General features: G+C 36.3%; 1 protein-coding gene across 1 annotated transcript in view; it reads right to left on the reverse strand.

Annotated features, from left to right (window-relative positions):
• ITGBL1 (integrin subunit beta like 1) overlaps positions 1–14,006 on the reverse strand; it is a 128,374-nt gene that overhangs the window by 14,080 nt on the left and 100,288 nt on the right. Inside the window, exon 8 of the mRNA XM_054627869.2 lies at positions 6,112–6,228. Within this exon, the coding sequence (XP_054483844.2) occupies positions 6,112–6,228 (117 nt within the window). The remainder of the gene's footprint in view (positions 1–6,111; positions 6,229–14,006) is intronic.

Consider the following 14,006-nt stretch of genomic DNA (forward strand, 5'->3'; position numbering starts at 1 on the left):
AGCTAAACAAACTTAGTTCTCTGTGCATCTATGTAGTGTTGACTCTTCATACACCCACACAAATATCTGGGTGACCAGGACATAAATCTATAGTCCATTTAAAAAAATTAGAAAAAATTAAAATTAACTTAATTTAATACAGACTATGCAATGCCATAAATACCTGTACTAGCTGTAATCATCACTCTTGAATCTAATACCTACTGGTTGTTCCAAATTTATTTGTTTCTGCCCCTGGATGTGCCTCAGAGCTAGGATGAAGCAGTTAAAGACAAGGACAGAGGCACTGAATCATTAACTCTCCTCTTAGAATTGTCAGGATAAAACCCTGATTCACATTAGTTTTACTCCAGTTAAACTATGAATTCTCCACTATTTAATACCATCATTTTCACCTTTGTTTGCATCAGTTTTGCTCAGTAAACGTGTATGAACTGTTGGTTGGGTTTTCTGTATTTTTTAGTTTTCGGGTTTTTTTGCACCAGGAAACTAAATTTCATTTTTCAATAACACATACCATAATAAAAATTCTTTATTCATACAGATATATAGAGTATATCTATCTAGTATATTCACTATCCATATATAGTACTGAATTCTGCAACAATTTTATGTTCTTCAGTTTCCTCTATCAAAAGAATATGATCCCTGCTCTAAAGACTCTTTGATAGAACAGATGAAAGAGCTGTGGGACAGGATATAAACTTTTATTTTAACATGGTAAGAACCCCAGAGAAATCAGAGGTTTAATTCAGATGCCCTGTGGCATTGGACATGCCCTAAGGCATCAAGGACATCCTCATGATGGCAGCAGCCAGACAGGCACTGCTGTGTCCTTGTGGAGCCAACCTGGGGTCAGGCAAGGGTTGTCTTTGGAATCACAGGTGATAAAAATTGCTTTAATTTAGGTGGCTGAAGACTTTGAAATTATGTGCTGTATAGTCAGAGAAGCCATGGTAGATCAGGAGTCATATTTCTGAATTCTCAGACCAGTCAGTGCCAAAACCTGTCTTTGTTTGGGAGAGTGACAGGTATTATTTTTCTTTCTTAATTTGTTTTTTACACATATTAGAGATCTCTACAAACATCTTATATACTTCTGTTTCTGTGGATCAACATTAGTGCAAGAAATGAGGAAATTGTCTGACAGCAACTGTTCCATACTTAGCTTTGCTTAATGAAGCATATAATTAATCATAGCTCTCTCATTTCTATGGTTATGGTCTTACTGGTCCTCATAAGAACATGATCTCTGAAAATATCATGCTTCTGCTCCACTGAACAGATCACAAAAATAAATGTCATTCATGATTTCTGCAGCATGGACCTAGAATTTCCATAAAAAAGAAAGATTTTACATTTCCTGTTGTATATCTTGTATTCAAAAAAAAAAAGGCAGACCTTCATCTGAATCCAATTATTTAGCCTGGCTGGATAGTAATGAAAATTTTATATCCAAAGGAACATGGCAATTAGGGGCAACTTATACCAGACTTTGAGAGGGAGCTTTAGCATTGTACATCCTGGTGATGACTGTGCAATCCAGGAATCCATCACTATAAGAATGTGATATGGAAGTTTCTGTCTCAGATTTAAAAGTTTAAATCATTGGAAAGCTGGGAACTGTGGCTTAAGGTAGCTGTATGTCTTATAAACTCCTGATGCAAATGATGCATGGATGAAAATGTCTAAGTGGGTGTCAGAAGAAACCCCAGAATGAGATCAAATGAACTGCATTGATAACCAACAACACAGTCACAGGAGTAAACTAAGGAATGTATTATTTTGTCAAAATCAGAAGGGCTGCACTCTCACAGAACAACAACATGTAATGATGACTTGGCAGAAGTGTGTGTGCTCAACAAGAGATGTCAATGCAGACACAGAAAAAAAATTGTGTCATTCTTTTCCTCATAACCTCAACAAGAACAGCATGTCACAAACTAAGAATGTCAAAAATCAGGAAGCACAGACAAGAGGTACCTGACTTGCCTCAAGTTTACAGAGATAAAAGTAAGAAAAATTGTGAGTCAAAAGGATCACCCTAACTTTTGGGTCCTGAATATATAATAGATGTATTTAAAGACCAGTTTTTTATTGTTGGTTGAGAAGAAATAAAAAGTCTTACAGAAAACTTGATGGGTGGCATCTCTTATCCATATTCTGTGTCACACACAAGGAATCCTGACCAAAACTATTATATGCAGACACTTTGATGCTTGTATTTGGGCATGAGAATGCAAGAGGATGAAATCAACAAAAGATGCATCTGAGTGGAGAAAATTAATTTACTAGTGGATTTCCTAAAAAAAAAAAAAAAAACCAACAAAAACACCACTAAATTCTCCTCCAGTAAAATCTCAAGCATGGTGTTTTTGCAGAGCTGTTTTCTGACACTTCAAGAAGAGAGAGGTGTGAAGGCAAATCTGTGTAAGGAGTGAAATAAAAATTACCTCAGCATTTGCTCCAAGAATAAGTCAACTCCTCCAGCTTCTGGAAGCCTTTTTAGTACTACAAGAATGTCAAACTAATGATAACTAAAGGCATTGGAATTAACAAAAAAAAAAGATAATCTGCATTTACTCTTTGATGTGGCATGACACAACTAGATTCCCTACAGTGTTAGGATCGCATTTTGGTGATGATTGTATTTTCATGTGCTCTGGCCAAAACAATTACTAAAAAGTTATCAAAATGGAATTGCTCACTTGAAAATAAAGAGATCAGACTTAAAGTATTCCACTGTCATGAGTGACAAAGAACAGGTTTACTGGAATGACCAGTCTTAGTTGTTTCTTACTCTTAAAGACAGTGGAAACTTTTATGACTAAACATTAAAAGGCGTTATCAAAGCAATGTTCTAACATTCTTATTGGTGGCCCACTATTTGAAGCACAGAATGATACACTGATATAATACAAAATGGATACATCCATAGGTAAGAGTCTTGTTACCTATAGGTATCTTGGTACATGAGTTACCTGTTACAAGTTTAAGCCTTTGCTAGTGATCCTAGTTTCAACCAACTTTTTACTGTTTTTGTTTGGTTTAGTTTCATTGCAGAGTTTTTGATCAGCACAATTCTACAGGAACTTGTGGTATGCAGAGGACCCCAAATGTTTTGTTTTATTCCTTTAATGGCTGCTACTTGGCTGTGACAAGAATTCATAGCTAGGCCAATAATCATCCAGAGAACAAACTGAAGTGAATGGAATTAAGTGCATTATCAAATCCATTTCAAATTGATCTTTACTGTTCTGAGTTCCTGTCTGCCTGCCCTCAATCCTGAAAGAGAAAAAAGTCATAATGGACAATAGCTGGCCCAGAGAGGTGGAGCATCCAGTGCTGAAATCACTGGAAAACATGACTGGACACATAAAGGAAATAAATACCACTTGAAACCCTAGGATGCATCTGCAGCAAGCAGCTCAGCCATAACCTCAGAGGGCAGAGAGAAGTATGTCTCACCAGGTTACAGGATGAGTAAATATCAAGCCTGGTGTAAAAAAGCAACACAGAGTTGCCAAAGACTTGTGCTGGCAAACATGTGATTGTTTGGTCACATGTGCACACTAAAACCACTTAACTTGCACATGAAGGACTCAAAGAACCAAGTGAAGCCAAAGGAAATGTGATGTTAAATACTTTTGTGGATCAACACTGAAGTAAACCTGGGAAAATCTTACATAATCAAAAAACCTGAACAACAGGGCAAGGGCCATTAGGTAGAACATATCTATCCCAAAAAGGCTGCATGAGACACCTTCTCCTGTCTTAGCACATTAAGTCTATGTACAGAGGCACAGAAAAAGGAGCATGAAGAAAAGACCTGGAAAGCAGGTCAAGGAAGGTGAGTCTCCCCCTCCATTCCACTCTGGTGAGCCCCCACCTGGAGCTCTGTGGTCTCTAGTACAAGGAAGACATGAATCTGTTGGAGCAGGTCCAGAGACTATCTCTAAAAATGATCAGAGGGTGGAGCACCCCTCTTATGGCTGACAGCTTTGAGATTGTTTAGCCTGGAGAAGAGAAGGCTCTGGGGAGACTTTACTGTGACCTCTCAATATTAGAAAGGAGGAGTATAAGACCAAGAGAGATTTTTTTTTACCATGGTCTGTAGCGACAGAACAAGGGGTAATGGTTTTAAACTGAAAGGAAATGGGTTTAGCTGACACATAAGGAAGAGATTTTTTTTATTATTAGAGTGTGGAGACTTGCAACAGGTTGCCAAGAGCTGTGGATTCCCTACCCCTGAAAAAGGCTAGGTTGGATGGAGCTCTGAGCAGCCTGGTCTTAGTGAAAAGGTTCCCCGCCCATGTCAAGAGTGGTTGGACTAGCTGATCTTTAAAGGTCCCCTTCAACCCAAACTGTTCTGTGATTCCATAATTATATGAATCAATTTCTAATAGCAGAGTGCTGTGAAATCTATGCTGTGTCCTCCTGCAACCTCTGTCTTTGTGGAGGCATTAAGTCTCTATTCTTGGTACTGCATTGATGGACAGCTGAATTTTTAAGCGAATGACTCACTACCATCATGCAGAAACATGGCCATGGGATCTCATTCAGTTGTACCCTAATTTATCATAGCTTTCACCTCATGTCTTTCTATCGTTGCATGGACAGCTGGTCTGGAAAGCAAGCCATTAATCAGTCTCTGCTGGCTGGAGAAGGCCAGTAACAATTCTTATTCAAATAATTTTGGTTGTCACTCACATTTCTCAGTTCAGTATGCATTTAACCTGAAAACACTGCTCTTCCTTCTTTGTGCTTACAGGCACTCAGTGCTCACTGTCACACCCCACACAGTCCAGCTTATAATGCTCTGAAGACAGATTTACTAGCAAGGGCTTATGTCCTTACTGTGATTGCCTAGGCAGCAACAGTGGGAGAAAAATAGCAATGAAAAGAGGACAAGGAAACATAAAAGAATAAACAGTTCAGCAAGATATTTCAGGAAGTTCAGCCTGAGACAGAAACATTAAAATGACATAGAGTCATTTTAAAAGAAAGAGATGGAGAAGTAATAATGTAAAATATGAGTGATATAAACAAATGAGATATTTTTAGCATGGATGATGATGAATTTTATGTCCCAACTATTTAACATCTAACAAATATGAAACTGATTTTCAGTGGGCTTTTTTTTATGTCTTTTACACAAAATAAATTTTTTTTCCTATACACTGATATTATTGAATTACTCTGAATGCTGTAAACTATTTCTTTGGCTAGTTAGATATTCAAAACAAAATTTCCTATATATGTCTATATTCTGCATGGCAGACACCTTGAAGGAATATTCCCTGTAGTCAGAATTTTTATGTACTTGAGGTACATGAAGCAATAAATTCTTTTTTCTGCATAGAAATAAGGAATACAATTCAATGTGCCATTGTTCATACGAACAGCTTTGTTAACATTTAGAATCAAAGAGTCATTTTAAAAACAAAGCACATAAAAACTAAAAAGAGAGCGTTAATGATAAATATTATTTGGCTGCTTATAAAATACCATGTGGTATGCATGCACTTACACATCCAAAACTACCTTGAAATACTGCTAAACACCAACATACTTCACTGAAATATCACAATGTAAGGCTTTCACTGCCAATACTTAAATAAACCATCTGCATCTACAATTACTATGACACTGTCTCTCAAGCATTTTACATTCTTTCATAACATATTTTGCTACTTTTTTAGAAAACAGGCATATCACTGTTAGTGAATACAAAATATTTAAAAGTTTTTCTGGACATCGGTACTTTTAGATTTATTACAACACCCTCAATAAAGCATCACAACTAAATACAATGTAAGGTTACCTAATGTTCTAGGTTTTTGTTTAAGTGTCTGATGGAACTGATGGAATACAGCACTTCCATTTATGTATTAGCACACATAAAGTCTTAAAATAAATATTTTCTAACATGTTCGATACTTCTAGTGCTTGTTTTTAACAAAATTCTGCCATCTTATTATCAAGGAATGATGTAAATAGTCTATAGTGACATTATTCTATAAAATCAAGGGGAACTGAAAGCTATATGCAGTCAAGTTCTGTTGTGCTGTTAAATTCTGCTATGTTATGTGATATTAAGTGAACACATACCCCCACAGACATCGCCATCTGCATTTTCACACTGTCGATCATCACATTCACAGTTTTTGCCATGAACTCTGTTGTCTCCTGGAGGGAAACAAGTGCATTGGCCACATTCACATCTCCCTGCAAGAATAAATAATTGTTAGAGTCATGATTTCAGTAAAGTAAAATAGATTGAATAAACCCCAAGTTTATGCTGCATGCTGACCCCAAAGACAAACTACGAGTCACACTGCATTGATTAAAGTATAACTCATAAACACAATTTAAAACAAACAAACAAACAAACAAAATCATAGCAAAACAAAACTATTCCTCCTCCATGGCAACCAGATGGAAAGTATATCACTGTTATAATCTTAGTGGAAATGGCAACAATAAGCAATCACTAGCACTGCATGTTTTTCATATCTGAACTTAGCATAACTGAGCTGGTCCATGCTTATCTGCATAATTAACCTCTATAGTTGATCTAAAATATTTAGCACATATCTCAGAAACACCAGCATAAATGTGGTCAGAATTAAATAGTCTATGCACAGAGCTATCTCAGATACTCTCTATTCATGTAGCAAAATAATTCTTCAAATACTCTGTCAACTTTTTGAAAGCAAAATCCCTGTAATTTTTCTTGTCTAGATCTGGGGAAATGAGCACAACTTCTGTCACAGTCTCCCCTTCCATCAATCTATTTACAGGAGAGCTCCTCTGGACTTAAAGGGACAACAGATTTATCCAAGTTCCCACGGAGTTCAATCCAAAACCCTAAGAGCATTGAGTACTAAATGGCCAGATGTGGAAAAAATTAATATCCAGGACAGTCCTACACTGCACATATCTGAGACAAACTCAGTTCAAATAACAGGCCCTAACTTCTAAAAATTTGCCTCTGTATGTTTTTAAATTATTTTATGCAATTCTGGGGAAAGAACGTTCTAAAAATGGCACAAATCATGGACCGAACTCATACATTTGATGGGCTTGGGAAGGGATATTTTGTGTAAAAAATGGCCACCATGGATATGGACTAGGATGCAGAAAACCTACCCTTATTTATTTAATTTAGTCACAGCATCAATGAAACTCAACTTGGGCCTGATCACTGCTCTACTGAATGCAACCCCCAAATTTATAGTATTGTGGGAAAGTAAAAAAATATCCTCCAAGTGCAGCCTTTCATTATGCAACCAGAGAGTTCACAACACAGTGCACTAATTTTTTCCAGCATTTGCTGAAATATTTTATTGAATGGGAAAGGACTGTTAATGAAAACCTCAGTAGAGGTTTTCTGACTGTAGGTGTCATGACAGTAAAACCTTTTAGGGTAAGGTACTGACAAATGATTACCTCCTTTCTCAATTTCTAACCTTTATCTGTTATATTTGTTTGTGGGGTTTATTTTTTTGTTTGGCTTTTTTTTTTTCTTATTTAAAGAAAACAGTCAGTCTAAGTTGGAATAGGGAGAAATCTTTTTACTTATGAAAAAAAAAATTCTAAGCTCATTTTACAACTTCTGTACTCTTCATCTTCCCAAGCTTCAACATACATTGCACTTCTGAGCTGACATTTTATGCACCAGGATTCAATCTAGAAGGACATAAAGGGCAAGAATTTTAGCAAAGACATACAAAAGAGAATTAGAGTAAATACTTAATACTTTTATTATATGCATAGTTTAAAAACTATGTTTCATTGTCAATTATATGAGGATACTTGTTTCAGAAAGAAACTTTTTATTGGAAGTGCATCTACTGCATCGTGAAATAGAGTTGTGCTTAGTAATCATGTCAAAATTTAAGATATGACTGCCTACAGAAAAAATGATGCTATTGGCCTGCATTCTCTAGGCTATAATTATTTGTCAAGGACAGCCACATTAGAAATTGGAAAAAAAATCCTTAGTGCTTAAATATACTGAGAATTTTATTGAGTCTAATTTTTGGCTTTTTATGCTTTTACCTTAGGCAACCTGATCACTTTTGCAAAAGTGCCACATCAGCCTGTCCCAAGGAACAGTCAGGAACCTGCAGGCTGAGAGGCTCCTGATGAATAGGACCCATCTGTTGTGGAGACTGGGACACAAACAAAAGGAGAATCTTCAGCAGTGGTCTCCAGGCCAGACATTGCTATAATAAGGATGCCTGAAGATGGTAAAATCATTTTAAGCAAACTGCTTTGACTAGAGGAGTCTTTAGAGATGGAAAATCCTCAAGAGGAATGAACAAAGGAAGGTCCTGTAATGAGGATCCTGCATGTTCTGTAACTAAGCATTATCTTCTGTAATGCTTAATTTAATAAGTCAGAGTCCAGTGGCTGGTCCCTTGTGCTGCAGTGGGAACAGGCTCCTCTCAGTCCCTGCTGCAAGAAATATTTATTCATTTTAGCTAATGTGCAACAGTTTCACCAGCAGAAAAATGGAGGGAAGCCCATCCCTAGACAGATTGAACACATTTTTTCATGCAAGAAATACATGATCAAAGAGAATTTAGGCCCTACTTTCTCAATCTGTGCCTTTTTTTTTGCCTGGCTCTCACCTAAATTACACCTAAATATGGTTTAGATCATCTGACCGCAGACTCAGCAGAATTGAAAGTGTCTTGAAAATAGACAGAAACTTCAGTCAGCAAGTGCTCTGGAAAAGGATTTTTTTGTGCTATTTCTTTATATTTAAATATTCAAAAATACAATTGTAGTAGTTTATTACACTGCTGCTGAAATTGATACTCAAATTATTAGTTCCTTTATTTTTACAAACATTACAAATTCAGCATGAGAAATTATTTAACGGTGTCACTAAATAAATGCCACTTTGTACTGGCTACAAAAATATTCTGCCTCCAAAAGTAGTGAGATTTTGGTCAGATTATGTAAATTGGGCTTACTCTAAGGAGATAATTTAACAAAGAATTAAAGTCCTATTGCTTCTGAACAGCTAACTATATAGTATGCATCTGCTGCTGAAATATCAGAAGCCACACCTTATTCTGTGATCTTCTTCTCTTAGCTACTGTGATAAAATACTTACCAAACAAATTCAATCATGCAAAAGTAATTTGAAGCTCACATTATACTGAAAAGGGATCAACACTTTACTAAACATACTCCTTCTTTGTATAGAATATTAGGTTTACCATAGCAACCTACAAGGAAAGCTACTGCCATACATCCTAAATTTTCTTTAAATTCCAAGGCATACAGAAACAATTAAACATGGGATGAATACAACATTCTGCACCTTCTCAACCATCTGTGCAAGAGCTACACTTTTTGTGTAAAAAGAAACCAGTTGACCTCAGACATTTTACAGCAAGTGGCTTCTACTTTTCCTCGCTAAACAGGGAGGGTAAATGTCATTATCAGATGGCTTCAGATGAAGGCAGCTTTATCATGGAAGTTATATGAGCCATTAGCATTGAAAGGCTTAAGCTACTTACTGCAATGCAAGATGCTAAGAATAGAATAATTATACAAGACATTTATTTGCCTACAGTCTTAATATTTCCTCACACTTCTTCCTCCCATTGATGTCAATAGGAGTATTAAGTTATCACTAATAATTGTTAGTGCTTGAAGAGTGACAAAAGATCAGCTTAGGTTGGGGTTTTTTGTTTTTAAAGGGAATTAAAGTGCCACATCTCATCAAAACACCAGTTCATTAGATAATTGACTCTAGAATGTTAAAGAAAAATGTGGTAAGCTTTTAGCTTTTGATTTTATTCCCCATTTACTATAGAGTTTTTTCATTCCTCATGTCCAACATTTATAAAACATAACTAAACAGTTTCTAGATTTACATGAAACCTGTCCCCATGCAAATTGCTGTGACGATTAGCTGCTTGCATTCAAACAAATTTCCAGTTGCCTATATGGATTGACTGAAAGTCTCCTTTGTACAGGTAATTTTAAAACTCTATGCTAGAAGTATATATATTTTTAATAAAGCATTTTTACCCTGTTTTGGCCAGCAAAGGAAGAGATAGTAACAGCTTTCAATGTAAAAATAAACACTGAATATAATAAGATATACTTCATTGTCTTTCCCTGCCTGTAACTCTATAGCATAAAGGATTTTTCTGTGCAGGATGATGAATTTTTATCTTCTAAATGAAAACAAATAAACAAAGCCTTTCTTCTGTTTATGTTTTTGGTTTTTTGTGAAAGGAAGACAGTGCCAAATTGCACTGAGAGTGTGGTAAAAGCAAGTCAGGTTCATCTGGTATATTAAAAAATGGTGTTTCAGGCTACTGATAAATAGGAGGGAATCTGCCTTTAGTAAGGACTTTTCTGCCCCATGGCTGTCCCAGGCTTAACATCTGAAAGCATTACCTATCAGAAATTGCAATTTCTTTTTTATCACATAATCTCAGGCAACTTGAGCACATTCAGTAAAGCTGCTGTGTCCTTCTGCCAACAGAACTCATTTCATGCTGGATGTGAACAAGATGATCTAAAACAATGTTCAGGTTCAGAAATGGCAAATCAGAGAGGAGGGATGGGAAGATTTGTACAGAAGATCACAAAGTTTCAGTGCACATAAAGGGTGAGGGGAAGCAGATGTGGCTGAAAGGAAGTAACAGAAGGTAGCAGATTCAAGTAAGGCAAAAGGTAATTCACTGATTGAATGGTGGAGGGAATAAAAGACCAGTAAAGGGAACAAAGAGTACCAAAAAATTGGAAAACAAAATGCAACACTTGCAAAAAATAGGGTGGTGCCTCAGTCAGAGGGGGTCAGAGCAGCACACTCCAGCTGAGCTTGATCAGTGTGCAGAAATTTAGACTCAAGCAGGAAACAGCTACAGGTTTCTTAGTGGCCATGTATTGTGTGTTTTGTATGCCCTATTCCAAAAATTTCCTGGAATTAATTCCCATCTAGATTGGCTTTAAAAAATAAATATATATATATAAATATTGTATAGACTAGATAAAAAATAATTCTGCTTTATACATGAAAGAATCCTTAGGTTTTGAAATGCTGGCAATTCTTGGATCTGGTTTGTTGGGTGGTTTATGAGGGGTCAGAAGAAGGGAGCCTTTGGAAGCATCTTAAGCACATACAAAAGTGTCCTTTGAACTTCTTTAAATATCTGACTGATCTCACTCAAACAATGAAAGTCTGGGGACTGTTAGGAGGTTTGGGATGAAGGACTTGTTTTTGTGGAGATAATTTGAAAATTGCATCGCAATTGAGTTTTCCACAAAATGTTCAATCAACAATCACTTCTTTTTTTTTCTGCACTGTATTATGAAGAATAAATTTATGCCTTTATCTCCTCATACACAAGAAAAAACATTTGGCAGTTATTAGAAGAACAACTACTTGCTTGGGTTTGGATTGAGAACTAGCTTTCTCTTTCTAAATCAGTATACAGAAAGTAAACATGCCTTGAGTCTACTCAATAAAAAGACTATTTGCAGCATCACTGACCCAAGACCTCAACGAAAGATATAAAAGCTCCAGAGAAGGGCTTAGCTGAATCATACCAACATAAAATGAAATGAAAACAGCTTTAATAAATCTAAAGTAATTTACAAACTTCAGAATTTTGTGGGGTTTTTATTTTCAAGAATTTTGTACACTAAAGCAAACTTTTAATGGCAAGTTCTGAGATTTTTATTGAAATAACATGAACAGTAGCTGAAGTATATAATTAGGTTAAATAGCTGTATTTTTCTTAGTCTTACTGGTCACCTCTCAGCTGCAATAACTGCATCAGCTACCACATTTAGAACTATCAACAGGTCTGAAACAAATGGATGTAAATGTATGTAAATATTTGGCCTAAGGAAAACAGCAGAAATTCACAAATTAAGAAAGTCTTTGGTTAAAGCTGCCTGAGACTTTCCAATACAGTATGTTTTATCAAGTTGTTCACTAGTACAAAGTACAAGACTTCCCTTATATAACAGGTATCATGGGCATATTTTCTTAAACAGAAAAAGTATGTTTATTTTAATTTTTTAAAAATTTCATTGCTTTATGATGTGAAAGAGTACCAAAGAAGGTCTGATAGTTTAGTTTGTTCTTAAGGGTATAAAACCTAAAAACACAAAAAACCCCAGATAGAAAAAGATAAAATAAGATAAAAAGATCTCAAAAAATAAAAGTATGCTATCCCAAACAATGCAACCTTCACAACAGTGCAAGCAACTGAACGTCTAGTATTGTAAAAGGAAGTTTCATGGAAGGGTGACTTCAAACAGCTGAGACTTGTCCCCCAGCTTTAGAACACACAGGATGTATGACTGGAAGTCTGATTGCACAGTTGGCATATGGCACCTGAAGTAAATGCTTTTTCTTTGTGACAGCTTAATAGTGAAATACTTCTTTAGATAATTCCACTCAACAGCACCACTTTACAGATTTAGCATCAGATAGTCTTTCAGAGCTCCTGCCAGTCAGCAACACTGATTTGTATCTCCTTTTCCATGCTGCCTTTCTTTTTATTCTACTTTTGGTTTTTCATTTTTTCCCCTCCCTCTCTTTAAAAATTTTGGTAAGAAGTACTGCTGCTCTCCTAGCTTCCTTTTCAGACTGTTAGCTTGACATCTGCTGTCATCATCAAGCTGACACGTCTCCTCCATCTGCCTGCTCTAAGTAGCCCTGCTTTGAGGATGCACTCGAAAGCTCCTTTTGTATTTCTGCACAGCCAACAGGGAATTTCTAGAGGAGTTCCAGGAAAGGAGTCACCCAGGACACCCCTGCCCTCTTTGTAGGAGCAGGATTTTGGCTGTAGGCATCACTTTTCCTCATGACATCTTCCTCAGGTTCTCCCACTGGGAGTGCATCCTTGACAGTTCACTCCCTATATTAAGGGGACAAGTAGGACTAGGAAGGCAATTACTTCTCTGTTCAAATGAAAGGTGATAGTCAAAGTCACCACAAAGAGGAGAGATGTGTGAAAAAGACAAGAAAGAAGGTGGCAAAACACTTTCTAAAGAAATGTGTTGTTAAGGCAGAGAGCAGTGCAAATTGAAGGGGAGGAGAAGGAATACATTGGGGAAAAAGAGAAAAATAGACAGCATGGCAAATTTCACTCTTAAGATGCACAAACCCTAGAATTCAGCAAGCCATCATCTGATTTTTAAATTCCCTTCCCCTGCTCATCTCTTTTTCATTCTTTCCCCCCAAAATGCTTTCAAAAACTCAAACTATGAAGAAAAAATACTGCAAGAGATGCCACTAAATCAAGCAAAGGATACAAAGCATTCTACTAAAACTAACATCTCCATAGAACATTAAAAATGAACTTATGTTTGATTTAAAGGATCTGACCTGAGAATGCTTTCTCTTCACACTGACAACTATCAGGAAAAATAAGTCTCATTTCCTTTTCAACTTATTCAGCTGCTACAAAATATTTTCTAGCAAAACCCAAACATAATAAAGACTTCACAATCCCATTGTGGAAGACACATGAAACAAAAGGCCATTGTTCAAGAAACCATCATGGCTTTTCAGCCATTTAGAGCTTCATACATTTGACTGCCTTATCATCCAGATGATTGACTGCTTATCCCCTTTTTCACATGATCTGCCATGTAAAGAGTCATAGCACTCATTCCACAGAGGTATTTAATTTGCAGATTAATTTACTAGAAAATGTCAACTGCTTTGTGGAAATTTAATCACCAAAATGTTAACCTTGTTCACTTCCTGCTGAAGCCTGTTATTTATTAGATAGAAAAACTCAAGATATTTTAGGGTTGTAATAGAAGCCTACCTATTAAAACATTTAAACTCCTAAGTGGTCTGCTCTTTGAAGCTTTAGCTAAGATTAAAGTGCTTAATAACAGTAAAACAACAATATGAAAACATTCAACTGCATAGCAACCATCAATACTATTTGCAGATAACAGACTGCCAAGTTCAGAAACCATGGCAACAAATGACATCACACTGT

Source organism: Agelaius phoeniceus, chromosome 2, assembly GCF_051311805.1.
Source record: "Agelaius phoeniceus isolate bAgePho1 chromosome 2, bAgePho1.hap1, whole genome shotgun sequence".
Taxonomy (NCBI): domain Eukaryota; kingdom Metazoa; phylum Chordata; class Aves; order Passeriformes; family Icteridae; genus Agelaius; species Agelaius phoeniceus.